The sequence below is a fragment of the Pogona vitticeps genome, chromosome 2, assembly GCF_051106095.1.
Source record: "Pogona vitticeps strain Pit_001003342236 chromosome 2, PviZW2.1, whole genome shotgun sequence".
NCBI lineage: Eukaryota > Metazoa > Chordata > Lepidosauria > Squamata > Agamidae > Pogona > Pogona vitticeps.
This window is the reverse complement of record NC_135784.1, coordinates 1,208,574-1,234,261: the sequence shown is the minus strand read 5'-3', so window position 1 is coordinate 1,234,261 and position 25,688 is coordinate 1,208,574. Positions and strand designations below refer to the sequence as shown.

The 25,688-nt window shown below is 48.7% G+C and overlaps 1 protein-coding gene across 5 annotated transcripts in view; it reads left to right on the top strand.

Annotated features, from left to right (window-relative positions):
- The window catches only part of LOC144587237 (uncharacterized), a 139,690-nt gene extending 123,028 nt beyond the window's left edge, over positions 1-16,662 (top strand). Inside the window, exons 1-2 of one of the 5 annotated variants that reach the window (XM_078387198.1) lie at positions 556-687; positions 13,835-16,662. In XM_078387198.1, coding sequence (XP_078243324.1) covers positions 14,160-15,539 — 1,380 coding nt within the window. In that variant the 5' untranslated portion in view covers positions 556-687; positions 13,835-14,159 and the 3' untranslated portion in view covers positions 15,540-16,662. Of the gene's footprint in view, positions 1-555; positions 688-2,002; positions 4,247-5,862; positions 6,249-11,951; positions 12,574-13,834 lie in introns of those variants that run through there. The other 4 variants (XM_078387199.1, XM_078387201.1, XM_078387200.1 and 1 more) reach the window with 4 other exon arrangements.
- The last annotated feature ends 9,026 nt before the right edge of the window (positions 16,663-25,688 follow it).

The following is a 25,688-nucleotide window of genomic DNA, read 5'->3' as shown; positions in this document are numbered from 1 at the left end:
GAGGGGAAAGGAGGAAGGAGGAGGAGGAGAAGGAAGAGGGAGCCTGGATAGCTGGCTAACTCCCCCCCCCACTCAGGCTCAATTTTGTCTTCTTCTATCTCCCCCCCACTCACATAGAGTGGGGTGCCCTGGCGAAGGGCTTTCAACTGGGGTGCTTCTTGGGGGGGGCACCCAGAGGCTTCCTTCCCCCTTCCCTCACCTAGAAGCAGACCTCCCTCCCTCCCCCCTCCCATCCTCCACCCACGGCCTCCCAGTGCATTCACAGGACACACACCCCCATCCCACCCCACCCCCGCTCTGGATCACCTTCAATGGAGGGGGAGGGACAAGACCCCTTCTGCCCCCCCTCCAGCCCCCCCTCCTTCTTCCTCCTCCTCCTCCTCCTCGGTGCTTCACTTGCAAAGCCTTGGCCGGGCGGGATCCTGACATTGTCTCTGTTCTGTTTGTGTCGATGGAGTCCCTCTTTTCACCAACCCCCCCCCGACCTTTTGGCTCTGGGCCAAGCTCCTCCCCCACCCAGCGGCCGTCAATCATCCCTCCCTCCTTTACCCCTCCCCCACTCCTCTTTCCGCCATCTCACCTCTGCCCCTCCCCCTCCTTCCGGGGAGAAAAGGAGGGAGGGAGGGAGGGGGGGTGGAGAGGAGGAGCCCTTCCCCCAACAGGAACCGGCGCTTCCGGGCGGAAATGGTACGCAATGGGATTTGGAGGGGGGGGTTCGCGGGAGGGAGGGAGGGGGCTGGAGGAGAGTGGGGGGGTGGGAGGGGAGATTACCCCCCCCTGTGGCGGGGGGGGGCGGCGGAGTTGGGTAGAAACGTTGCCCCCCCCAGCCTTTGCAGGGACGCCTTTGCAGGCTCTCCTCCTCCGGCGGGGGGGGGGGGGGACGACGACGACGAAGATCTTCAGGGGAGGGGCGGGACGGGTGGTGTGTGTGTGTGTGTGTGGGGTCCCTCCAAGGCCCTGGAGGCAGCGAGCGGGGTGGGGGTGGGGGTAGGGAGGGTCCTGGGTGTTCCCGAGGTCAGAGCCCCCCCAGCATCCCACCCCCGCCCATCCCCCTCCTCCTGCTGCTCCTGGGGGGGGTTGTCCAAAGGGAGGGGGCCGAAGGCACCGGGCTCTGGACCCCCCCCCGTCTTTCCACCCCTGCTTTCCTTCTCCAGCCAAGGAGATCGCCCCATCCCTTCCACCCTCTAATCCCCTGGTGGGGGGGAGTGGGCCTCGGGGGGGGGCTGCCAGGGGAAGGGAAGGAGAGGGAGACCCTTCGGAGTCCCCAAAGGGAGTGGCTGTGAGGGGGAGGGGGTTCATGATCCAGGGGGAGGGGGAGAGGGAGGGGGAGGGAGGACCGGAAGCAGAAGGAAGGAGGGGGCCCACCTTCACCTATCAACGCCCCCCCTCCAAAGGCACAAACCTATCCCTCTGCCCACCTCCTGCTTAGTGTAATAGGGACTGCATCTCCCAGGCACTCCCTCTCTCCCCCCCCGTCGCTTCCCTCGTCGCCCCCCCCTTTGGCCGCTGCCCGAAGGTCTCCCCTCCCCCTCCCTCCCTCCCTGTTCGGCCTCCTCTTTCCTCCCCCCCCCCCGGGTCATTTCACACCACGGGCAGGAAGATCAGCAGGTCACGAAGGCCGGCTGGGCGCGCCACCGCCTTTTTTGGGCATGAAATCGCACAATCCTGCAGGAAAGACTTGGAACATGCGGGGGGGGGCTCCCCATTTCTGAGCCTCTGCCCTGCCGTCAGGGGTTTCCCCATTGGTCGGCCTGGGGGGGGAGAGTCCTTTAAGGAAGGGGGGGGCTTTTCCCTTTCTTCCAAAGGGAGCAGGATCCCTTTTGCCTCCCGGTCAGATAAACCCAGTTCCAGACAGGAAGGTGGAAAGGGGCTTCCCTGTAAGGCCACCAACTCCCTGCTCAAGGGAGGCATGAATGCCAACCAACCGGGATCGGCCCGGCGGTGGCTCTCCAAATCTCTCTTGAATCGCCTCCCGTGTTGGAGCGCTCCCCACCGCCCAGAGTCATTGGTTGCCTTTCCGTCCTGCTCTCAACCCTGAAGGCGCTTTTCCTGACCCTCAGCCCAAATCTGGTTTCCTGTCTCTTGAGCCCACGGTTGCACACGTCCCTGGCCTCTGGGGCGGTCAAGAAGAGATCCTGCCCTTCCTTTTATAGAACGGCCTGTCAAGGATTCGAAAAGGTCTCTCCGGTCACCCCTCCATCGTCTTCTCCCAAGGCGCCACACGCCATGCCCGGTTATTTCCGTTACCCTTCTCTAAACACTGGCTGGCCTTCTTGAAGCACCGTGTCCAGAACGGTTCACACAGTACTCAAGACGAGGCCTAATCAGGACTGAACAGAGGAGAACTCTCCTCCTCCTGTCAATCTGCATCCGAAACCTACATTTGCCTTTTTCTAGCCACACGACACGGACAGCTCAGATTCCACTTACGGCAGGTCCCCCCGCCAACACGGCTGGTGGCGTGACCTGAAAATGCAAAGCTGTGAATGCTTTTCTTAAAGCACTTTGAAGGTCTATTACCTCCTTTTTTACGTTTTTTGTGTTATAAAATGTTCCCCGTTTGAATTTATTTTTTTTCCTGTCATAAGCGTTTTATAAAAATCCGTAATTGACAAGGTCATCCTGCAGTGTGGCCAGAGCTATCCTGATACCACAGCGCAGCTTGAACGTGGACTGAAACTGATCCAGGCAGTCCACGTCCTCCATCATCCTTCTCACTGAGCCAAGTATCCCGTATCTTGTAGCTTTGCATCTGGGGTTTTTTCTGGGTCTGCCAGGGCTTCGTTCTGATCCCTGGCCTAAATGTTTCCCAACAACATTTTTATCCTCTTCCCAGTTAGAGAAGGACCCATTAATCATCACCCTCCCAGTACGAGATTCTGTAGCTAATTGTGGATCCGCCTGACCCTTGATCTATCCAGCCCACACACCTAGTTAGCTTGCTCATCAGGAGCTCATGGGGCACTTTATCAAAAGCTTTGCTGAAGTCAATCAATTGATCAGTCAAAACCTTTATTGGCATTAAAACAATAATACTTTCCAGTGTGATAAGCAAAATATGGTCAAGTTACGTCAAGGCTCCTTGAAGCAGCCAGCCTAGTTTTTTACAGGAGCAAGATATTCAGCTTATATGCTCAGTTAGCTCTCAGGGGAGGCAGAGAAATTTGAAATAACAGAGCTAGGTAGTAATTGATGGAGCTCCCTAAATTTAGGGCAGTGAAGAAGAAGAATATGTGGAATGGAGTCTGGTTCTGCTAAGCAGTGTGCGTACACCGGCCGTTCTTAAAGGGGATCTTACGATACCTGCCAGAAAGGACACCTAAGGGAAATCTGGTCAGCGTAAACGTCCAGCGCCACAGAGGATTAATGAGACTGGTGAAATAATTGGCACCAGTTACAGACGAAGGGGGCAAAACCATAAAAACGAGGACAGCAAATTAAATTCAAATTAGTTGCCAGAGTCTGAAGTTCAATATCCCGAATTCTTTGGTGGATAATACGGTTTCTCCACAATGGAGTTCAGGTTAATACCTGTGGGAGTGATTTTAGAGTTAATAAGAGAGTATCATGGGGTGATAAAGGGATCACTTAATAAATCAGTCAAAAGGGATTGAGAAGATTTCTAAGCCACATGGGTGTTGTAGTGTAGAGAAAACGTTGGGTGCCAATTGTTGGGTTCAGGCAATGAGCAGGCTGATGGGCTTTGTGGTGATCACCAGATAGTAGACGGGGTTCAGATAGGACAATGGTTACATCATGTTATTAGGGTTGGTCTGGGGAAAGGCAATTAATCAAGCCCTCTGACTGGCCTAAGGAAAGGCCTCTATGGCAAGCTCTCTCTGATAATGAGGAAGAGGAGGAATGGTGGCAGCTCCTTCCCTCAGAAGCAGCCAGAGGATGCTAGGAGAGTTTTCCCTACACTACAACACCCATGTGGCTTAGCGCTGGCTTCTGTTATGACTGCCTTGTTTCCTAGGTGCTTGCACAATGGCTGCTTTATGATCTATTCCAGAATTTTGCCTGGGATGGATATCAGGCTGACGGGCCTGTAGTTCCCCAGGTTCCTCTCTCCTTTTTTGCCCTTTTTGAAGATGGGGTACAACATTAGCCCTTCTCCAGTCCTCTGGCACCTCCCTTGTTTCCCATGATTACAAGAAAATAATGGGGAGCAGTTCTGAGAGTTATTTCCTCCAGTCCTCTCAGATGCAGTTCCTCCAGCCCTGGATATTTGAAATCATTCAAAGTGGTAAGGTATTCCTTGACTGTTTATCAATCTCCAGGTGCAATCCTGCCCCCCCCCTTCTTAATGGGAAAAGTCTGAAATAAAATACATTTTTTTCCAGTAGTAAATTATGTACATCAAGGAGGTAAAATTCTTGCAACTGGAAAGTTTGAAAATAATTTGTATGTAATGTTTGAAAGAAAGATTATCCCAAATGTTTATAATAAGCCACAGCACAACAAGTGCATACATTTACTTCATAGACGGTTAGGTCATTCCAGTTTTGGGGTTGTGAACAAAACTTGTGTGTGTGTGTTTGTGTGTGTATAAAATATGTGTCCCAAGTCTTGCCAGATACATTTAGATTGCATTGTATGCAAGAGAAGTAAATCAAAAATGTCTCCTATAATTAAGAAAAGTTCAAGAGTGTCGAAGAGGCCTCTTCAACTTATTTATGCAGATCTGGCTGGATCTTTTATCTGCCACCAAAGGCCAGAAAAAGTGGGTGTTAGTTCTGGTGGATGATTGTTCCAGATAAGTTGCAACTCCTAGGGTTACAAACTTTTATAAGGATAATGATACAGGTGATTTTGAAAATGTAACATTGTATAAGTCAGTAATAGGGTCGTTTTATTTGTCAGTTTGGACATGCCGTGATATTGTTGCAAGTGTAAATATCCTTAGCCAAAAGTGTGTACTTTCTTTTCTTTCTTTTATTGAATTTCTACCCCGCCCCTCTAGACAAAGTCTACTCGGGGCGGCTTACATGAGGGATAAAACAAGATAAAATAACATAAATAGTAAAACCTAATAGCCAGTGTCTATATACAAAACTACATTATCAAGATGGGAATAGTTAACAAACAGCAGCAGAAATTAAGTTAATTGACTGGAGGGAAGGCCTGCCTAAAGAGTCAAGTTTTTAAAAACACCCAGTGAGGGAGCCAAGCGGATTTCCATTGGGAGCGTATTCCACAGCCGAGGGGCCACCGCCAAAATGCCTGGTTTCTTGTTTTTTCCTTTCGGGCCTCTCTCGGCATTAGGCCCCTCAGCCATCCCTGCTGGCTTTGTCCAGCGATTCGTGTAGACCTGGGTGGGAGAAGGCGATCTGCCAGGTATCGAGGTCCCAAACCGCTTAGGGCTTTATACATCATATATCAATACTTTGAAATCAATGCAGAAACGAACCGGCAACCAGTGCAAAGCAGCCAGGGTGGGGGAGATATGCTGATATTTTCTCACCCTACTAAGGAGCCTGGCTGCCGCATTTTGGACCATTTGAAGTTTCCACATCAACTTCAAAGGCAGCCCCACGTAGAGTGCATTACAGTGGTCTAACCTTGAGATTATGAGCGCGTGGACAAGAGTAGTGACCACCCCCATCATGATATGGTCACAGCTGGGAGTGTAAAGCCTCAAAAATGTGTAAAGTGTGTAAGGCCTCATTGGAATGCAGTGAAAAGAATGTTGGGATGTTTAAAAGGTACAATGGATTAGAGGTTAAAGCTACCGTATTTGCCGGCATACAAGGCGACCGGCCATATAAGACGACCCCCCAACAGGAAGAGCCTGGGCAGGCGGAGGCAGGAGGACGAGGAGGAAGAGGGGGAGCGGGGTGGGTGGGCGAGCGAGCGCGCTGGCTCAGCAGCGAGAGGATGAGGAAGAGGGCAAGAGGCTGAGCAGGCAGCAGCTGGAGGAGGAGGAAGAAGAAGAGGGGAAACGGGTGGTTGGCAGGCAAACGAGCGCATAGCTGGCTCAGCGACGCGGGGTGGCGGGCAGCCCGGCGGCGGGCTCTGGCCGCTCAGGCATGGCAGGCTGTGCTTCCCTACCTCCATCCAGACCAACTGCCTGCCTGCCTGCCTGCCTTCCTCCCCGGCCGGCGTTGCCCCGCGTCCCTCATTCAACGGCGGCGGTGGCGACTCCTTCCTGGCCCAAATGAAGTGTACCTGGCGTACAAGACAACCCCCCTCCACTTGGAGGCATGTTTTTGGGGCCCAAAAAGTCATCTTGTACGCCGGCAAATACGGTAAAAGTTTCAAACAGTCTCTATCTGAAAGTTTATTCAAATGCAGAGTGGGGTATCAATCCAAAAGATAGAAAATTAGTTTCTGGTATGGTGATCTATCTGGGTGATGTATTCACAAAGGCTTTCACGGCCGGGATCTAATGGTTGTTGTAGGTTTTTCTGACTCTTTGACCGTGTTCTGAAGGTTGTTCTTCCTGACATTTCGCCCGTCTCTGTGGCCGGCATCTTCAGAGGACAGCACTCTGTGCTCTGGTGCAGTTGGCTTGGGAGCGCATCTGGGTGATGCTTGTGTAATGTGGAAATCCAGAAAACCAATTGGAATTTCCTCAAGTTCTACAGAAGCAGAGTTTGGTTCTTTACATGAGTTGTGAAAAGAACTGGTTTGGATAAAACAGCTGCTAAAAGATTTGTATATAAATGTAACTGAACCTAAACCGGTATATGTTGATAACATGGCATGTATTAGTTTGTCTGCTAACGACAGTGTTAAAGGTAGAAGTAAGCATATCTGTACAGTATTAATTTTTTTTATGTGAGACAGACTGTTCAAGATGGGAAGTTAAAAGTAGAATTTTGCCCAAGCAAGGATAATGTTGCTGATCTATTTACGTACTAAGCCACTTCCTGTAGAAAGACAGGTGTCATTGTCTAGCAGAACTGGAAAGTTCCATGCTTAATTTACTGAGAAATACAGTAAATAAAGTCTTGAACATGCTCATGTAGGAAAGATTGAGGAACAAACTGCATGTTGTTAGGGGCTGTGCTGCAGAATTAGCTGGAGTTTTTACGGATATTTTCAATCTATCCTTGTTGCAGTGTTCTGTCCCTACTTGCCTGAAGACATCTATTATAGTGCCAGTCCCCAAGCAGTCAGCTGTGGTATGTGCTGGATTACATTAAGGCTAGTCTTCCACCTTCTTTGGACCCATGGCAATTTGCATACAGGAAAAATAGATCTACTGATGAGGGAACTTATGCGAGGCTGTTGTTTGTGGATTATAGCTCTGCTTTTAATACCATTCTACCAAATAGGTTGTTTTTTAAAATGATCAACCTGGGATTGCCTCAGGAGATCTGCATGTGGATAAAGGATTTTCTGACAGATAGGCCACAGTCAGTAAGGATGGGATCTCACCATTCTTCTACCCTGGAACTAAGTACAGGAGCTCCCCAGGGCTGCGTGCTAAGTCCCTTCCTCTATTCCCTGTACACACATGATTGCACCCCACTGTATAACACCAATGCAATTGTTACATTTGCGGATGATACGACAGTGGTGGGGCTCATAAATAAGAACAATGAGTCTCCTTATAGAAAGGAAGTACAAAGGTTGATACTTTGGTGTAAAAGAAAATCATCTCACACTTAACATCAAAAAAACTAAAGAACTCATAATTGATTTTAGGAGGAAGAGAAATGTACATTTACCACTGTACATAAACGGTGAGGAAGTGGAGAGAGTTGGTAGTTTTAAATTTCTGGGTATTTACATCTCAGAGGACCTCTCATGGACTATAAATTCCAACATGATAGTGAAGAAGGCACAGAAGAGGCTGTATTTCCTGAGAATGCTCAGCAAGTTAAATTTATCTCAGCATTTACTTCTGTCCTACTATCGTAGCACCATTGAGAGTGTACTAACCTATGGCATTCTGGCATGGTTTGGGAGTAGCTCTGTAGCGGACAAAAAAGCTCTACAGAGAACCATTAAAATTGCCCAAAATATCATTGGGCTCCAGCTACCAACCCTGGATGACATCCTCACATCCCGCTGTCTGAGGAAGTCACACAGCATCCTGAGAGACTCTTCCCATCCTGCTTATAACTTTTTTGAACTGTTACCGTCTGGCAGAAGATATAGAACAATTAAGACTCGGACCACACGTTTTTTAAATAGTTTTTATCCCAGAGCTATAATTGCAATTAATAATGAGCTTAAAGACCACCAGTAATGAACAATTAGTTGGACTGTGTTACTTGGCCTGCGGTGTAGATGTTTGTATTTTTAGTGGGGGACTTTTAGTGGGTGGGGAGTGTTTGGGGAATTTTATGTGTGTGCATGTGTCTGGTCTCTGGGTGTCTGTGAATTTCGTTGTATGGGTATACTGTGTATATACTTACAGTGACAATAAATGATGATGATGATGATGATGATGATGATGATGATGATGATGATGATGATGATGATGATGATGATGATGGTGATGATGTAGGTCAGCCAAACACCTTAAGCTGATTTATTGGGAAAGTTTGAGGCTGCTGTAGCCACGGGCAGGCGCCTGTGACTGTAGTGGCTGAAGTTTGTATAAAAAGCAGCTCAGGTAGGAGCATTCGTTGCTGCACCTTTGCTTAAGGGCAGTCAGGCTGACAGTGAGTTCGTGAGTCATTATATGTGATGTATATGCTGTTATGGTGAAGTTAAGTTTTTGCATCCTGAGAGAAAGACAAAGTACGGAGTTTCTGTCAAGTCTCTCTCATTCTTGGACACGATTGGATTCCAAGATGCCATGAGAGGTGTTACGGCTGACCTGGCTGGCGCTCCTGTCGAGGCTCTGACCAGCAGCTGGTTTGCTACGGCGGCTAGAGCTGTAGACACGATTGCACCTAAACGCCCTCTCCAATGCAGAGTCCGCCCTTCGCCCTAGTTTAACCAGGACCTCCGGGCGTTGAAGCGGATTAGGAGATGGCTAGAGCGCAAAAGGAGAAAGGACCCGACAGATTATAATCGGATAGCTGTCAAGGTCGCCACTAACCTTTACCTGGCTAAGGTAAAGGCTGCCAGTCAATCATACTTCGCTAACTGGATAAGCGAAGCTTCCAACCAGCAGGTGGAATTATTCCGTATAGTGCGCGACCTATCCGGAATTGATCTGGGTGATGGGCCTCCCCCTAGTTTTTCGCCGGACCAATTTGCAGCATTTTTTAAATCTAAAGTGGAGGCCATCCGCCAAGGCCTATCTCCTTTTTTTAATACAGTGAGTTGAGCTGAGATGTCCAGCGCTCCGTCTTGCCCGGATATTTTTGATTCCTTTCAACCAGTTACGCCTGATACTGTGGCCAGGGCACTTGATCGCTGTCGTGCCACCACCTCCTCCCTTGACCCTTGCCCGGCCTGGCTCATCAAAGCAGCCAGGCCTACAACAACGGAATGGGCCACTGTAATAATTAATGGGTCTTTCCTGGAGGGCAGGTTCCCATCTGCCCTCAAGGAAACACTCATTAGGCCCATTAGGAAGAAACCAAGTTTGGTGGCGGACAAAATTGGCAATTACAGGCCCGTCGCCAACGTTTCTTTCCTAAGCAAGGTGGTTGAGAGGGTGGTGGCAGACCAGCTTCAAGCGCACCTGGATGAAACAGATGCCCTGGATCCATTCCAGTCGGGCTTCAGGCCGCGCCATGGTACAGAAACGGCATTGGTCGCCCTGTGTGATGACCTACTGAGGGAGGCCGAGAGGGGCAAAGTGTATCTGCTGGTCCTCCTCGATATCTCAGCGGCCTTCGATACCATTGACCACAGTATCCTCCTGGGGAGGCTCTCTGAGTTAGGAATTGGGGTCCTTGCCCTGGCCTGGCTCCGTTCCTTCTTGGAGGACCACCCCCAGAGAGTACAGCTTGGGGAGAATGTCTCGGCCCCGTGGACTCTCAATTGCGGGGTTCCACAGGGGTCAATTATCTCCCCAATGCTGTTCAACATGAGGCCGCTGGGAGGGGTCATTTGGGGATGTGGAGCTCGGTGTCATCAGTATGCCGATGATACACAGCTCTACATCTCCTTTCCACCTACCGCAGGAGATGCCATTCTGTCCCTACAGCGCTGCCTGGAGACCGTACTGCAATGGATGCAGGAGAACGGGCTAAGGCTGAACCCGGACAAGATGGAGGTACTACGGGTGGGTGTTCCCCCAGTGGGGGATCTGGGAAACTCCCTCTCTTTCGGGGGGTGACCCTCCCTGACAAGGATGGGGTCCGCGGTTTGGGGATCCATCTGGACCCAGCGCTTACTATGCAGTCCCAGGTGGCGTCTGTGGTCCGAACCACTTTTTATCACCTTAGGCAGATAGCCCAACTGCGGCCCTATCTCGATGTTGGGGCGCTCACTACCTTGGTGCATGCACTCGTAATCTCAAGATTAGACCACTGTAATGCGCTCTACGTGGGGCTGCCTTTGAGGCTGTTGCGGAAACTTCAGGTGGTGCAGAATGCTGCGGCCAGACTTCTCAGTGGTGTGAAAAAATACCAACATATCTCACCCACTCTGGCCGCATTGCATTGGCTGCCCATCCGATTCCGCACCGACTTCAAAGTACTGACGCTTACGTACAAAGCCCTAAACGGTTTAGGGCCTCAATACTTGGCGGAACGCCTACTTCCACCAAGATCTACCCATGTCACTTGCGCGAGTCAGGAGGTGAGGCTGAGGAGCCTAACGCAGAAGGAGGCCCGGAAAGAAAAGACAAGAAATTGGGCCTTCTCGGCGGTGGCTCCTCGCCTCTGGAATAACCTACCACCTGATATCCGCGCAGCCCCCTTGCTGGGTATTTTTTAAAACCAACTAAAAACACTGATGTTTCGGCAGGCTTTCCCCTCAGCCAATCCCTGAGTTTCCCTTTCTTATCTTTTCTAGTGTTTGTCCTATTTGTCTAAAGTTCTTCCCTTAGTTAAAACTGTTTTTATTACATTGTCGTATTACTGTTGTAAGCCGCTTAGAGTTGTCCTAAGCGACTAGTTAGGCGGGATATAAATAAAATAAATAAAATAAAATAAAAAAATTCTCTCCAAAGGGCAACATCTATGCCTCCGTCTCTTTTTCTAGAAGCTCCCACCTTTCTTGGACTCCTTTTCTTGTTAGGATCTCCTGCCATGGGACCTTCCTTATCCTTGTTCTGAAATGATTAAAATTGGCTTTTTTAAATATCCTGCAGACCTCTGTGGCTACACTCTGCTTCTGTTTCCTTTGAAATCAAGAATTCAAGAAGGACAGGGTCACTCTCACCTAGAATTCCCCTTACTGACACTTCCTCCACCAAGTCATCTCTGTTGGTCAGTATCAGGTCAAGAATAGCAAATCCTCTAGTTTATTTCTCCACTTTTTATAGGAGAAAATGATCAGCCACTCAAGCCAGGAATTTCTTGGAAGGCCCATACCTGGCAGAATTTTCCTCCCAACATATATCTGGATAATTAAATTCTCTCATCACTGCTATATCATGTCTCTTTGAAAACCCTGGAATTTGTTCTTCAAAACTTTTGTTAGCTTCCTCTTTTGGATTGGGTGGTCAGTCCAACTACCAAGTGTATTTTTGCCCCAACTCGATTGAGCCAAATTCTCTTGATGGGACAGCCAATTTCCTCCTCCTGTATTTCTGTGCAGGAATGTGTATTTTTTTTTACATATCCTGCCACTCCACCTCCCTTTTTATTCTCTCTGTTGTTTTTGATCATTTTATATTGCTCAATTGCTGGATTCCAGTCATGGGAGTCATCCCGCCAAGTTTTAGTTATTCCTATCAAGTCATACTTAGCCCCCTCAATTAAATTTTCGAGTTCTTCTTGTTTATTTCCCACAATCCTGGCATTCATATACTCTGTGCTTGCATTTATTATGATTATTATTGTTGTGTTTATTATTGTTCATGTTATTATTGTTGCCCTTTTGATGAGTTTGGTCCATGGTCCCAAAAACCAAATCCCTCTGGTCGTTCCCATGTGGACAAGAAGAAAGGAATATGTATTTATTTATTAGAATTTTACCCCGCCTGTCTAGACTATATCTACTTGGGGCGGCTAAATATGTATCTGTCGGTGTTATGAGTGATGCCAATCCTTTCATACACCCTTTCATCCAGGGAGACAGGCTACCTGGCAAGGTCCATGGACCTTCCTGGCATATTTCCGTCTCAATTCCACATAGCAGGATTTCCCTACTGCAACTACTCTCCTCTTCTTCTGTTTGTAGGGTGTGGGTTCATTGACTGTATTCTACTGCGCTTTGGCCCTACTCATGTCTTCCTGTGGGGTCTCCTCTGCGTCCTGTCCGACCGACTCTTCTTCAAGTAACTGGAAGTGGTTTTGTAGTTCCACTGGAAACTTCTTTTGCTCTTACTGTAACTGTGATTCTTTTCCATGGTGGTTCCTCCACTATGTTGGTAGCCTCTACAGCATTTTCCTCCACATCATTCATCCATCAGCCATGTCCCTTCTTACAGCTGCTGCTGCTGCTCAAGACTTCTCTCAATGCAGGCATCGTCTTCCCTTATAGCCTTGAGTGTGGCTACTCACTGTTCCAGGTCTCTGACTTTGCACAAACATAGCACAAACTTTGCAGGTAACCACAGCTGAATTGTCTCCACCCTCCATAATCCCTTCTAGCTTTTTTAAAATTTTCAACAGTTTGTTTAATATACCTGTCCCTCTTGTTTTGTTAGTTTAAATGTAGTTCTACATATACCAAAAGCAACCAATTTTTTTTTAAAGGGCCTTTCTCTTGGCCTCCGCTAGTGAACTCCTTGTGTTAAATGCTACGTTTGCTATCCTGGTTGTGAGCTCTCTGTCTGCCTTGAGCTCTATTTGTCAGCTGTGGTCTGCCTGGATTTAGGAACCAAGAGGCCTTCCTCAGGACCCTCCCCTTTCTCTTCTGCTTAAGGACACACCCCTCCCTGTTCTAATGAGCAGAGGGCTCTTTTAAGTAGAGCACATGGTCCTTCTGTCTGGGCAATTTATAGGGCTTACTTCAGGCCCGTTGCTAGTGTTACTCTAGAGAAGTGGTCCCCAACCATGGGCCTCCAGATGTTCTTGGACTTCAACTCCCAGAAATCCTAGCCAGCAGAGGTGGTGGTGAAGGCTTCTGGGAGTTGCAGTTCAAGAACATCTGGAGGCCCAAGGTTGGGGACCACTGCTCTAGAGAACCCACTTACACTTCAGTCTTTGTCTCCTTGGTCTTTTTCCTATCTCTGCTGTGGCAAGCTCTTTGTTTGCGAGCTCTGGTCGTGAGCTCCCTGGGTCTGCCTTGAGCTTTATTTGTCAGCTGTGCTCTGCCCGGAATCAGAAATCATGCAGAACATGCAACAATGGGCTCAAGTTACAGGAAGCCAGATTTTGACTGAATATCAGGAAAACCTCCTAACACTTCAAATAGTACAGCAATGGAAAAAAATTACATCTAGAGATGATGTTTATGTATTTAAAATATTCTTACCCCACCTTTTTCCAGGAATAATCCAAGGTGGCTTACAACAATCATCTAACATTGGAGGCATTCAAGAGAATTTTAGATGGCCACCTGGCAGATATCCTTTGACTTTTATGCATGGATTTAGCTGGTTGGGGTGGACTTGACAGTTTTTTGGCTGCTTTAAACTTCATTATTTGATGATTCTGTGAGGCCTAAGCCCTGCCGAATAGAGAGGGCTTAGTACCTTACAGGATTTGGAGATTATACTTCTGTTAATGTAGCCTATCATTGCAGCTCTATCACACTAAGGTGCAGAGGGAGGGAGGAGGTTCAAGATGAATCTAGGGCATGATCCCTGATTCCTTCCACTTTTATAGTGAACTGGGAATAAGATTCATTTCTTCTTCTATCTCAGGAAAATGAGAAAATGCTTGGAAACAACTGAGCCTGAAGCAGGAAAAGAAGGGAAACAAAAGAATAAATAAATGGCAACATAGAAGCAAATGAAAAGATGGGAAGAAGGAATCCTGTGCTTCTCTGAGGTCTGGGGTTTCTGGGTCCCTGAACCCATTAATAAAAAGAAGAAAAAAGAAGAGGAAAACCAAGAACTAGCAGCTGTACGTCTAGCTTAAAGAGACACTATAGACTACGTGTACCGTGGGGTGGATCCTGTAGAAAAAAAAAAATCAAAGAGCCCGTATGGGAGAAATAGACAGTTTTTGAGAAGAGCTATAGTTGGAATGGAACTCTTGAGTCAGATGAAATTGGGGGAGAAACCATACCAGTGCCTGGAATGTGGAAAGAGCTTCAGTCGGATGGGAAATCTACATCGACATCATAGCATCCACACAGGGGAGAAACCATATAAATGCATGGAATGTGGAAAGTCCTTCAGTCAAAGCAATGTCCTTAATTTACATTGTAGAACTCACACAGGAGAGAAACCATACAAATGCATGGAATGTGGAAAATGCTTCAGTCAAAGCAGTTCCCTTAATTCACATCATAGAACTCATGCAGGAGAGAAACCATATAAATGCCTGAAATGCGGAAAATCCTTCAGTCAAAGCAATGCCCTTAATTCACATCATAGCACTCACGCAGGAGAGAAAACATATAAATGCATGGAATGCGGAAAGTGCTTCAGTAAGAGCAGTGCCCTTAATTCACATCATAGAACTCACACAGGAGAGAAACCATATAAGTGCATTGAATGTGGAAAGAGTTTCCAGCAGAGTGAACGTCTACATCAACATCAAAGAATCCACACAGGAGAGAAACCGTATAAATGCATGGAATGTGGAAAGTGCTTCAGTCATAGCAGTGCCCTTAATTCACATCATAGCACTCACACAGGAGAGAAACCATATAAATGCATGGAATGCGGAAAGAGCTTCAGTAAGAGCAGTGCCCTTAATTCACATCATAGCACTCACACAGGAGAGAAACCATATAAATGCATGGAATGCGGAAAATGCTTCAGTCATAGCAGTGCCCTTAATTCACATCATAGAACTCACACAGGAGAGAAACCATATAAGTGCATTGAATGTGGAAAGAGCTTCCAGCAGAGTGAACGTCTACATCAACATCAAAGAACTCACACAGGAGAGAAACCGTATAAATGCATGGAATGTGGAAAGTGCTTCAGTCACGGCATGGGCCTTAGTTCACATAATAAAACTCACACAGGAGAGAAACCGTATAAATGCATGGAATGTGGAAAGAGCTTCAGTCACAGCAGTAGCCTTAATTCACATCATAGCACTCACACAGGAGAGAAACCATATAAGTGCATGGAATGTGGAAAGAGCTTCAGTGACAGTGGAACATATACTAAACATTATCGAACACATACAGGGGAGAAACCATATAAGTGCCTAGAATGTGGAAAGAGCTTCAGTCAGAGGGTAGTTCTACGTTCACATCAAAGAACCCACACAGGTGAGAAACCATATAAATGCATGGAATGTGGAAGAAGCTTCTGTGACTATGGATCATATGCTAAACATCAAAAAATCCACACAGGTGAGAAACCATATAAGTGCAAAGAATGTGGAAAGAGCTTCAATCGGAGTGGACATCTACATCGACATCAAAGAATTCACAGAGATGAGTAACCATATGCATCTGGGGAATCCCAGAAGAGCTTCAGTCAGGTTGGAGATCTACATCAGCATCAAAGAACCCACACAGGTGGGAAACCATATAAATACATGGAATGTGGAAAGAAATTCAGTCAGCATTGACCTTAGTTCACATTTTAAAACTCACGCTGGGGAGAAGTCATATGCAAGCATCATGGAAAGTCCAGCTGCAAGAATGATATATAATGGCTCCAGGTTGTCACCAAATCGTATGAAGTGATCCTGGCGTAACTATGTCAGACCTTATACTGAGATAATACAAATAGCATGATGTGCAATTGGACACATGATTACAATGTTATGACAAGGATTCTGCCCAAAATATATGATGTGGTAACAGCTTCCATGACAGCAGGTTGTGCACTAAGCATCGAAAAAACTCGCAGTGGGAGAAACTTACAAAAGAGAACTCCCACAAAGTCTCTTTCAACATTTTAAACTTCCTTCATAAAACAAGAGTTGGAGAATCTTATATGTTCAAATTCAAGGAAGTCTTGCACTTGGGGCGCATCTATGATTCTAGGCCCAACTCTATAAATATTTGATTTTTTGACTGAATCCTAGATCTCTCAAGAAGAGAATTGATGGGGGTGGAAATCCAGTGGTCTGAAGCTGGAGTTTGTGTTTGAGTTATTGTCATTTCCCCCCTTGAAACAGAAGTCAGAGGTGTCTTAAATTCATTCATTCATGGATGAAGTGACTTTCCATCGCAGTGAAAATAAGTGTGGCTTGGGGTCCACCTCAGGCTCAAAACTCTTGGGGGGGCATTCCAGGGTTCTTGACAGTTCTCTAGAAAAACAAGAAAATAATTGTTTGCGTTTGAAATGTGCTAGTAAAGTTCAAAATCTTTAGAGTGATGTTTTTGCCAATGAAAATGTAATTCTTCCTACCTTTTTCTCCAGCAGTTCTTTTCTTCATTTGGTGACTTTAGAGGATTAAGTGTTCTTTTAAACCTTAAGAGTTAGTGGCTGTTAATTCCAAATTACTTATTTCAAATTACTTAAAATTACTTATTCCAAAATTTACCCATTGAAAAAGCAACTGTGCCAGTCACATTGACCACGCAGAAGAAAAATAAAAGAGGAGGACTGGGGCACTTTAAGGACTGAAATAATCATTCTTTTTTTTTTTCTCTGTGAATGTTGTACTTGGTTCCCACATATTTATATACATTCCAGGTGGCTGACCAGGGAGTTTTTATGGGTTTTCAAAGTGAGAATGACGTTGTTAATATTGTCAAGTCTTTTCCAAAACCCTAATTAAGTTTTTTGGGAAATCTAAGGTGTCCAGGAAGTGATTAGGCCTCCTGGGTCCTTTTCTAACAACACACTTCTCCTATCATAGGGTTTTAGAATTTGGGTGAGTTTTGATGACAGACTTGTTTGTATTCCCACCAGTGAATTTCTAGGAGAAATGAGTCCTAGTCTGACACTCTACAAAAGGGAGGTAGAACAAAAAGATGAAGGGTTTCATGAGGCACATGGCATAAGAAAGGACAGTAATTGTGGCACCTTGTGAGCTGCAGCTACAAAGAGAGTCAGAGATAGCCCACAATCGGTTTTACAACAGACTGGAGAAAGAGGCTGGATAAGGCATGCATGCTGTGAGATAATCTGTGCTCTTCAAAGTACTCCTCCCCCAAGTCCAGAATACAGGGAATGCCATGGGGGACGTCCCCTTTGAGTCCATGGGACTATGGTAAAAGTTTTGGTTCTGTTCGCATTGGCCTGTTGCCGGAGTTAATTTATTTTATTTTATTTATTTATTAGATTTCTATCCCACCCTTTTAGACAAAGTCTACTCCGTTAAGAGTTTTTGACCCTATAAGTAACAACTGAAAGTTATAAAAAGTCTCCATTATCCTTTCTCACCAAAGAAGGGTTGTCCCAAAAAGTAGAAGAACCCACTCACACAAGGCAAGATTTTGCTGTGCCATTCTGCACATTAAATAAATCAGGACAGCCCCAATGCTAATTACAGTGGACCCTCGACTTACAGCTGGTTCCACTTACAGACTTTTCGAGTGACAGACTTCTCTGGCCGCAAAATTTAGGTTTGACTTGCAGCCAGAGAATTGACCTACAGACCAGGAAAAAACCCAAAATGGAACAAAATTGGCCAGTTACGGATTAATCAGTTTCAATGCATTGTAGGTCAATGGGGCCTTGACCCACAGACTTTTCGACCTGCAGCCACCGTTCCAATATGGATTAATTCTGTAAGTCGAGAGTCCACTGTAGATGGGTTGCCTCTCTCAGATGACCATTGAGGGGATGAAAAAAATGCCCCCCTCCAGGTGGGTGAGATGCCAAGATGTCCACACTTGTATTCTACTTGTGAGGACATGGAGGGTGGGATATGAAGTACAGTGGTACCTCGCTTGACGATGTTAATCTGTTCCAGCAAAATCGCTGTAGAGCGAAATCATCATCAAACGAAAGTAAAAAGACCATTAGAATGGATTAGAAACGAAAGAAAGAACTAGAAACTGGGCTTTCTTGGTGGTGGCTCCTCATCTCTGGAATAACCTACCTCCAGAGATTCGCGCTGCACCCTCGCTGGGTACTTTTAAGAACCAACTAAAAACGTGGATGTATAGGCAGGCCTTCCCTTCCAGTTAATTCCTGCCCTCTTTCCTTTTTTTCCCTTTATTTGATTTATTTTTATTTTTCCCATCTTGTAGAATCATTTAATTAATTAATTGTTATATATTTTTTAGAACTTGTTATCCATATGTTGTAAGTCGCCTAGAGTGGTTGAAATGACTAGATAGGCGGGGTATAAATAAATAAATAATAAATTCTAAGAAAGTGTGAGAGAAGGTTTGAAGAGTAATGAGATTAATTAAGACCTAGATCGGTCTAGAGAAAAAGGAGATGGCGGTGGTCTCATTTGTTCTCATTAGCCCGTTGAACTTTTCGCTGTCAGGAAAGAATTTAAAGGGAAGAGAATATCCCCCTTCTCTCTATATAGATTTGTGGTGTAGTTAGTTCCCCATATATATTAGACCATATACAGTATACAAAATCCAACGTTAACGTTGAGGGCAGGACAGTCCCTCCCTTGGCAAAGAAACACACCTCACTCCTGAAGGGAAACCTTGGGCAAATCCCCTCAGAGGCTTCAAATAGAGAATCTGAAGGGAAGGAAGGGAAGGAAGAGCCTCGGTCGCCTCAGGGAAAGTGTCCAAACCCCTCAAGGCCCCGCCCCCTGCTCTTGGCGGGCAATTGGTCCCTGGAGGGCATGCGCAGGGTGGGTGTGGAGGTGTGTGGGTGTGTCTGTGTGAGTGCATGCGCACGTGCATGTGTTTCTTCCCACCCTTTTTGCCTCCCCTCCCCCTCCCAAGCAAGGGACGTGGTGGCGCTGCGGGCTAAACCGCAGAAGCCTGTGCTGCAGGGTCAGAAGACCAAGCAGTCGTAAGATCGAATCCATGCGACGGAGTGAGCGCCTGTCGCTTGTCCCAGCTCCCGCCAACCTAGCAGTTCGAAAGCATGGAAATGCGAGTAGATAAATAGGGACCACCTCGGTGGGAAGGTAACAGCGTTCTGTGTCTAAGTCGCACTGGCCATGTGACCACGGAAGATTGTCTTCAGACAAATGCTGGCTCTATGGCTTGGAAACTGGGATGAGCACCGCCCCCTAGAGTTGAACACGACTGGACAAAAAATTCTCAAGGGGAACCTTTACCTTTACCCCCTCCCAAGGCTGGCGGTTGGAGAAACAAGGCGGGCTCTGAAGGGGGGGAGGGGAGAGATGGCCTCCGTGGGCCCTGAAGAGAAAAGAGAGATCGCTGGCTGGCTGCCTCCTCGACAAGCCCACCCCGTCTCCCCCAGTCGCCTGCTCTCCCAAAGAAGGAGGGGCATCGAAAGTGAGGGGAGGGTGAGGGCCGACCTTGATCAGTTTCCCTCATGGGCTCTACCTCCGCTCCCCCTCCACACACCCACACACGCCCTCCTACCTCCCCATACGGAGGAATTTAGAGGGTGAGGGGACTCCGTGATGGGGGGTTGTTTCCCGCCTTGTGGGGATTATCACTCCAGTTGGCGACTAGGGGGGAGGGCCCTAAGGACGAGGGGGACCGGGAACGATGGTTGCCGATATGGCTTAGCCTCTACTGCACCTCCCCCCCCCACGTGGAATGGTGCTTTGGAGGGCGCTTCCACAGGGGCGCCTATGGGGAGGGGCTCCCTCAGGCTCTGCTGCGCCCCCCCCACAGAATATCTAAAATGCCTGCCTTGGGGGGCCAACGTGAAATGCATTTGATGAAACCCTCCTGCCGGCATGTGGCGTGAATTGGGGAGGGGGGAGAGATTCAAAAGGCTCTCCTTCCTTCGGGATTCCTCCTCCCCCCACCCCAGCATCCTGTTTTTGCCCCCCCCAGGGAGGGGGCTCAAGCCCTCTCCCCCACCCCTTTTCTGACTTTCGGAGGGATCCGCCCCTCCCCCAGCCTAGAGCCTTGATCCTTCTAGAACTTTCTTAAGGAGAAGATCAGGTGACTTTCCCCGGCTCTTCGCTCCCAAATCTTATTCTCAAGGCAAAGCCTGGGATCCTCCCCTCCCCTGGGGAAGAATCTAAGCCCCGCCGCCCCCCCTTGCACGGAGACCCCCCAACACAGCTTCCTTTACCCCCCACACCGGTGGGTTTCAAAGAGCAGGAGGGCGGGAAGGGTTTTCCGGATTTATTTATTTATTTATTTTGCTAACAGAGAGAGAGAGAGAGAAACCCCAATGGGTCCCTCCCCACCCGTCCATGGAAAGCAGAAGGATGTGCAGAGACTGGGGAGGTGCCCCCTCATGACCTCCCCTCTCCTCCTCCTCCATTCTCTGTCTCCCTTCATGAGAAGACCGTTCCTTTCGTGGGGGAGGGAGAAAGCGCGTGCGCGGGGTGGGGGGTGGGGGGGTGGAAGAGGCGCTGCTCTAATAGGAAGCGGAAGTGGTAGCCGTTGGAGGTTGCGCTCCCTCTCCTTCCCTCCCAGCTCTATGGTGCTCCAAAGATCTTTCCGCTTCAGATCTTGGCTGGAGGTGGGCGACGGCCGGGGGTGTGTGTGGATGTCAAGGGGGGGGTCCAGGACTTTGCCTCGTGTGTGTGTGTGCGTGCGTGCGTGCGTGCGTGTGTGTGTGTGTGTGTGTGTGTGTGTGTGTGTGTGAGAGAGAGAGAGAGAGAAGGGGGGTTGCACTAATGCCTTTTTCTTCTTCTGGGTGCCCCCCTGCGTGGAGGGGTCTTCAGGGAAAGGGGGGCTGCTCGGGGGAGAGGAGTCTAAGGGGCAGGGGGACCTCCCGATGGCCCCTCCAAGCCAGGCACCCTTCGAGGTGGAGCGTTGGGGGTCGGTCCTGAGTTTTTCCTGCAGGGAGATTTCCCCCCCCCCAGCACAACCCACCCCCACTGGTGGGTTTCAAAGAGGAAGGAGAGAAAAGGGCCTGGCTCTCTCTCTCTCTCCCTACCTTTCGCTCCTCAAGGGCCCCCCAAGGGAGAAAACACCCTCAACCCCCAGCCCCTTCTGTCAGACCTTGGAAAAGTTATTTTTAAGGCTGGAAGTCTTCCCATGGGGGGGGGGGGGGAAGCGGGCCTGATGGGGTTGCAAGGGGAGCTGCGGAGGAGGGGGAAGGCAAAGGGGAGGATGGTGGGGTACCAGAAATGGGGTTTGCAGGGGAGAGGTGGGGAGTCCGTGGGTTGGGAGGAGGGGGCTGATCTAGGCTCCTTTCCCGGCACCCTGAATATCTTCTGAAGGGCCTTTCCTTCTGCTGCTTCCCCCCCAACACACACACACACACACACACACACACACACACACCCATTGCCTTAACAAGGTCCTGATGAAAAGGCCCAGGATCCACACCAGGGTTTGTGGGGTGATCTCCCTGATTGGCTTTCGGGGCTTCCTTGTGTTGCTGCTTCCGAACATGGAAGAGCTTTTCTCTGAAAGGAAGGCTGGGCAGGAACAGGCTGGAGAAGATGATGGGGGTGGGAGGAGAGAGATGGGGTTGGTAATATTTGAGAAACAAACAGGGAAAGTACAAAAGGGTGTTTTGTGCGGGGGGGGGATAAGAAACTCCGAATCCAAGGGCCAGGGCTGATTTGCACTGGGATGGATATGGAAGGGCTTCCTCGGGGAGGAAATAAATGCTTCCTACCCACAACTTAACTTGAATGGCAAAGGTTTGGGTTCAAGAGAGTGAGATGCCCCCCTCTTCTCTCACACACACCCATTGGCCCGTTCGAGATCCTTAATAAGGTCTTGATGAAGAGGCTCAGGATCCATGCCAGGGTTTGTGGAGCGATTTAAATCACTGCTTCTTAACCTTGGGTTACTCAGGAGTTTTGGACTGCAACTCCCAGAAGCCTTCACCACCAGCTGTCCTGACTGGGGTTTATGGGAGTTGCAGTTCAAAAGCATCCGAGTAACAAAGGTTAAGAACCACTGATTTAAATAGTTCCACTGGAATACCATGACCTCCACTGGCCTTGTTATTAGCCATGCTTCTGCCTCAAGCTCAGCAACCACAGTATCTGGGTTGTCTCAGACATCCAGATCTTTCTGGTATAATTCCTCTGTCTATTCTTGCCACCTCTTCTTGATGTCTTCTGCTTCCATGAGGTCTCTCTCATTTTTGTCCTTTATCATGTCCATCCTTGCACAAAATGTTCCAATCTTCTTGAAACAGATCTCCAGTTTTTCCCTTTCTATTATTTTCCTCTATTTCTTTGCACTGTTTATCTAAGAAGGCCCTCTTGTCTCTCCTTGCTATTCTTTGGAAGTCCGCATTCAGTTTTCTGTAACCTTCCCTATCTCTCTTGCATTCTGTTTCCCTTCTCTTCTCTGCTATTTGTAAAGCCTCGTTGGACAGCCACTTTACTTTCTTGCATTTCCTTTTCTTTCGGATGGTTTTTGTTGCCGCCTCCTGTACAATGTTATGAGCCTCCATCCATAGTTTTTCAGGCACTCTGTCCACGAAATCTAGTTTGATGGACAGAGCCAAATCTGACCCTCTGTATAGACAGCAAATTCTTCTGGAGTATTTTGCACGCCCATGGTCAATTGTGGAAGGAGAGAGGGTTGCTCACTGCCACAGGGACCCCAGTTAAATATGGCAAGATCATTCAACGTCTCTTAGATGATGTTTGTTACCCTGGTCAGTTAACTCTCGTACGTTGTAAAGGCCACCAGAAGGGGGGCCTCTATCATAGCAATTGGAAACTGTACTGCAGATTTATTTATTTTATTTATTTATTTAATTTATATGCCGCCCACTCTACCCAAAGGTCTCTGGGCGGCTTACAACAATTAAAATTCAATGCGATAAAATAAAATGATCAAAATACAGTTAAAATACAATTAAAATACAATTAAAAATACAATTAAAATTGCCATCATTAAGACCCACAGTTAATGTTATTTCAATTAAAAGCCTTCTGGAACAGGAAGGTTTTGACCTGGCGCCGAAATATCATCAGTGTTGGCGCCAGGCGAATTTCAGTTGGGAGGGCGTTCCATAGTCTGGGGGCAGCTGCCGAGAAGGCCCTTTGTCTACAAGCCATCCCTCTTACCTCCTTGAGGGATGGCTCTTTCAAAAGGGCCCCCTGGCTAGATCTTAACAGCCTGGTAGGCTCATATGGAAGGAGGCGGTCCTTCAAGTATCCAGGGCCCAAGCCGTTTAGGGCTTTATATGTCAAAACAAGCACTTTGAATTGGGCCCGGACAGCAACTGGTAACCAGTGTAAATTATACAGAATCGGCTTGATGTGCTCTCTGGCGGCCCCACCACTCACCAGCCACGCAGCTCGATTCTGGACCAGTTGCAGTCGCCGGACCGTCTTCAAAGGCAGCCCCACGTAGAGCGCATTGCAATAATCAATACGAGATGTTACCAGTGCATGTGTAACTGTCATGAGACTCCGCTCGTCCAGGTAGGGCCGTAGCTGGTATAGTTTCCGCAGCTGGAGGAAGGCGCCCCTGGCCACCGAGTCCACCTGGGCTTCCAGTGTTAGACTGGGGTCCAGAAGCACCCCCAAGCTGCGGACCCTGTCCCTTAGGGGGAGTGTGACCCCATTCAGGGCAGGGAGATGGCCCTCCAGCCTGTCTGGCGAAGCACCCACTAACAGCACTTCCGTCTTGTCTGGATTGAGTTTCAATTTATTGACCCTCATCCAGTCCATTATCAGGTCCAGACACGAGTTCAGCACAGAAACCGCCTCACCTGGATTGGTGGAAAACGAGAGGTAGAGCTGAGTGTCGTCAGCATATTGCTGACTCCTCAGCCCAAACCTCCTGATGACCTCTCCCAGCGGTTTCATGTAGATGTTAAACAGCATGGGGGACAGTATCGAGCCCTGAGGAACCCCATGACATAAATGCCATGGGGCAGAGCAACTGTCCCCCAGCACCACCCTCTGGATACGGTCAGCTAGGAAGGAGCGGAACCACCGTAAAACAGTGCCCCCAACTCCTAACCCAGCCAGCCTATCCAGAAGGACACCATGGTCGATGGTGTCGAAAGCCGCTGAGAGGTCCAGGAGTATCAACAGGGTCACACTCCCCCTGTCTCTCTCCCGGCAAAGGTCATCATACAGGGCGACCAAGGCTGTCTCTGTACCAAAACCCGGCCTGAAACCCGATTGAAATGGATCCAGAAAATCCGTTTCATCCAGCAGCACCTGGAGTTGCCCGGCCACAACCCGCTCCAACACCTTGCCCAAATAAGGGAGGTTCGCCACTGGTCGGTAGTTGACCACCAGCCTTGGGTCCAGGTTAGGCTTTTTAAGGAGTGGTCGAATCACCGCCTCTTTCAAGGCGGTAGGGACCACTCCCTCTCTCAGAGAGGCGTTCATGGCCTCCTGGACCCAAGTGCGAACCCCCCTGGCAGATCTTCCAATTAGCCAAGATGGGCAAGGGTCGAGCGGCGTGGTGGTAGAACGGACAGATCCAAGCACCCTGTCCACATCCTCGGGTCTCAACAATTGAAACTCATCCATTAAAGTTTGACCTAAGCACGGCACACTGGACACATCTTCCGATTTTGCGGTAACAGTGGAGTCCAGCCCACTGCGAATCTGAGCGATTTTTTCCTCAAAATGAATAGCAAACTCATCACAGCGAGCTGATGAGCAGTCCGGGACCTCCACCGGGTTTCCCGGTTGAAGAAGATCCCGGACCACCCGAAACAGCTCTGCTGGACGACATTCTGAGGAAGCAATACGGCTGGAGAAATATTGCCGTTTCGCCAGCCGTATTGCCACGAAATAGGCCCGATAATGGGCTCTAAGTCGTGTTCGATCGGATTCCCAGCGGGACTTCCTCCACCTGCGCTCTAGCCGTCTCCCCTCTTGCTTCATCGCCCGCAGTTCAGAAGTATACCAGGGAGCTGTCTGGGCTCGGCGAGCAGGGAGAGGGCGCTTAGGCGCAATCGTGTCAACCGCCCGGGTCATCTCCCTATTCCATAGGGTGACCTGAGCTTCGACAGGAGCGCCAACCATATCAGACGGATACTCCCCCAGAGCATTCAGGAAACCATCCGGATCCATTAGTCTCCGGGGGCGGATCATCTTAATCGATCCCCCACCCTTGCAGAGGGAAGAAGACGCTAATAGACTGAACTTGACCAGGAAGTGGTCTGACCATGACAATGGGGTCACGACCAGCCCCTCCACATCCAAACCACCACCTTCCAGTCCCGTTGTGAAAACCAGGTCCAAGGTGTGGCCCTTCTCATGTGTCGGGCCGATGACACATTGAGACAGCCCCATGGTTGTCATGGCGGCCATGAAGTCCTGAGCTGCCCCAGTCAAGGCAGCCTCAGCATGGATGTTGAGGTCCCCCAGCACCAGCAGCCTGGGAGTCCTCAACACCAGGTCCGAGACTGCCTCCGTCAGCTCAGGTAGGGAGACTGTTGGTACACAGCAGGGTGGGCGGTACACCAACAGAATCCCTAATCTGTCTCGTGAGCCCAACACACAATACAGGCCCTCAAGACCTCCTCTCAAAGGGATAGGAAGCCTGGTCAAGGAGATAGAACTCCTATAGACTATAGCAACTCCCCCTCCCCGACCCTCTGAGCGACACTGGTGCTGGACTGAGTACCCAGGAGGGCACAGCTGGGAGAGGGGGACACCACCTTCCTCTCCCAC